The sequence below is a fragment of the Otolemur garnettii genome, unplaced genomic scaffold, assembly GCF_000181295.1.
Source record: "Otolemur garnettii isolate 467f Iridium unplaced genomic scaffold, OtoGar3 scaffold00044, whole genome shotgun sequence".
NCBI classification, from domain to species: domain Eukaryota; kingdom Metazoa; phylum Chordata; class Mammalia; order Primates; family Galagidae; genus Otolemur; species Otolemur garnettii.
In genome coordinates, this window is record NW_003852439.1 from 10,782,110 (window position 1) to 10,783,996 (window position 1,887).

The 1,887-nt window shown below is 54.5% G+C and overlaps 1 protein-coding gene across 4 annotated transcripts in view; it reads right to left on the reverse strand.

Moving 5' to 3' along the window:
• PAM16 (presequence translocase associated motor 16) overlaps positions 1-1,401 on the reverse strand; it is a 9,840-nt gene extending 8,439 nt beyond the window's left edge. The window contains exon 1 of one of the 4 annotated variants that reach the window (XM_012805773.2): positions 1,264-1,401. In XM_012805773.2, coding sequence (XP_012661227.1) covers positions 1,264-1,266 — 3 coding nt within the window. In that variant the 5' untranslated portion in view covers positions 1,267-1,401. The other 3 variants (XM_023513745.1, XM_023513747.1, XM_023513746.1) reach the window with 3 other exon arrangements.
• Between the last annotated feature and the right edge of the window lie 486 nt (positions 1,402-1,887).

Here is a 1,887-nt window from a genome sequence, read left to right on the forward strand (position 1 = left end):
TCCCTAGCCTTGCAGCTCTATCTCGTCTCAACTTATTTCTTGGGGTTTTTTCTCCTCCTCACACTTCTCCATGCTGCAGCCACACCCTCTACTCCTAGATCTGCTCAGTGTCTTTGTGGATCAAGTTCCTCCACTTTGAATATCCTCCTTCCCACCCTAACAGGAGGGCTCAAAACCGGCATCCTTCAGGACTTAGCTTGGCACGACACCCCGTCCCCCCTGTGAAACCTTCCCAGGCTCTTCCCGTGGATACCTTCCTATGTCATTTTCTTTTTCTATTAATATATGACAGGCTGTAGACTCGCCTGCTGTCTTTTCTGGGATACAAACTCCTCCACAACCACGTTTTATTCGGCTTTGAGGGTGGCTCAGAGTTAAGTAAGTAAACACATGCTAAGGACCCTGTTCAATGAGGGCTCATTGAAGGTCCTCAATAAATGGCAGTGACCATCATGAACAACAATGTGATGGTAAATGTGTACTCTTGGGACAGAGAAAAGGCTGGGCTCAAAAAGGTCTCTGACATTGTAGGGGAAAGACAGCATGACTTCCTCAGAATTAAATGAAAAAATCTACACAGCCTCAGCTCATGGCCTGGCATCTGTAAGCTGTTACCTTAATCTTACGATTAATTAATAAGTGGCTCCCCAAACCCACTGCCTTGTAATTATGTGGGGTACTTACATAGAGAGCCTGCAGGGATAGAGTTCAAGAATATGTATTTTAAAAGATTCCTCAGACGACCCGGAACAGTCAGTGAGGCACAGGTCTGTGGACTGGCTCTCGGTGCCAGTGGTACCCCAGAAACGCACAGAGTTCGGTGCTTGGGACTTTGGAATCCCAGGTCTGCTACTACTTGGACAAGTCAACTTTCAAATGGGAATAACAGGACGACAACATCAATTCTGCGGAGCCACAGGAACCGGGGGCAAGTTAGATGCTCACGGGAGGACCTAGCCTCCACCACCGCTACCCGCAGCTGCTCGCTCACACGTGGGCTGGGCACAGGACAACCACATTTGCTGAGCTTCTTCAGGCCAGAGAAACCTGCCCTGCCTCCCAGCCAGACAGCTTTCCCAGGTCCCGGGGCCGCAGCCGCCGCCAGCCTCAGTCTCGCAGGTGGGATGCTTCCATACCCTGCTTCACACCTGGCACACAGGGGGCGCGTGGCGCCCGCAACCCGGCCGGGAGCCCACCGCCCCACCCCCGCCTTGGCCCCGACTCTGACTCCACTCCCAGAGCAGCGCCCGACTCGGGACTCACCATGGTGTCCGCGCAGCCTCTGCGGCGCGGGCTCCACTTCCTGGCCCCACCGCCGGGGCTCAAGGACGACCGGCAGGTCAGAGGTCAAGGCAGCCTGCAGAGGGCGCGTGCGCGAGGCCACCCTAGGCATGCGCATTGTCTAGGTTCCGGGGGGCGGGGCGCCAGTGGTGACGTACACGGCAAGGGCGGAGCCAGATCTGGGCTTGACACTGCGCAGAGCCTTCCTCTGCCACTGGGGACCGACGCTAGAAGCCTCTGGCCCGCGAGTTTATTACGATGCTGGGACAAAAGGGCGATTTCCGCCCCTGAGTTTACCAACATTACATGAAATGAACATAATACGGAGTAGGATTATTAGGTAGATAGAAAGGGATCTCCTGAAACTCTCTTAGGGACACAGCGGATGCCTAGAGCAATTGCTCCACTTGATGAGAAGGATGAGGGTGGACTCGATCTTGATGGTGTCCCACCCATAATCCTATCCTAAGCAACTGCCACACCTGGGAAGGAGGACCACCCCTCAGGCCAGGCAGCCCAGGCACAATAGGATTTGGAAAGTCCCCTAGCAGTGGTTCTCAACCTTCCTAATGCCGCGGCCCTTTAATACAGTTCCTGTGGGTAGCT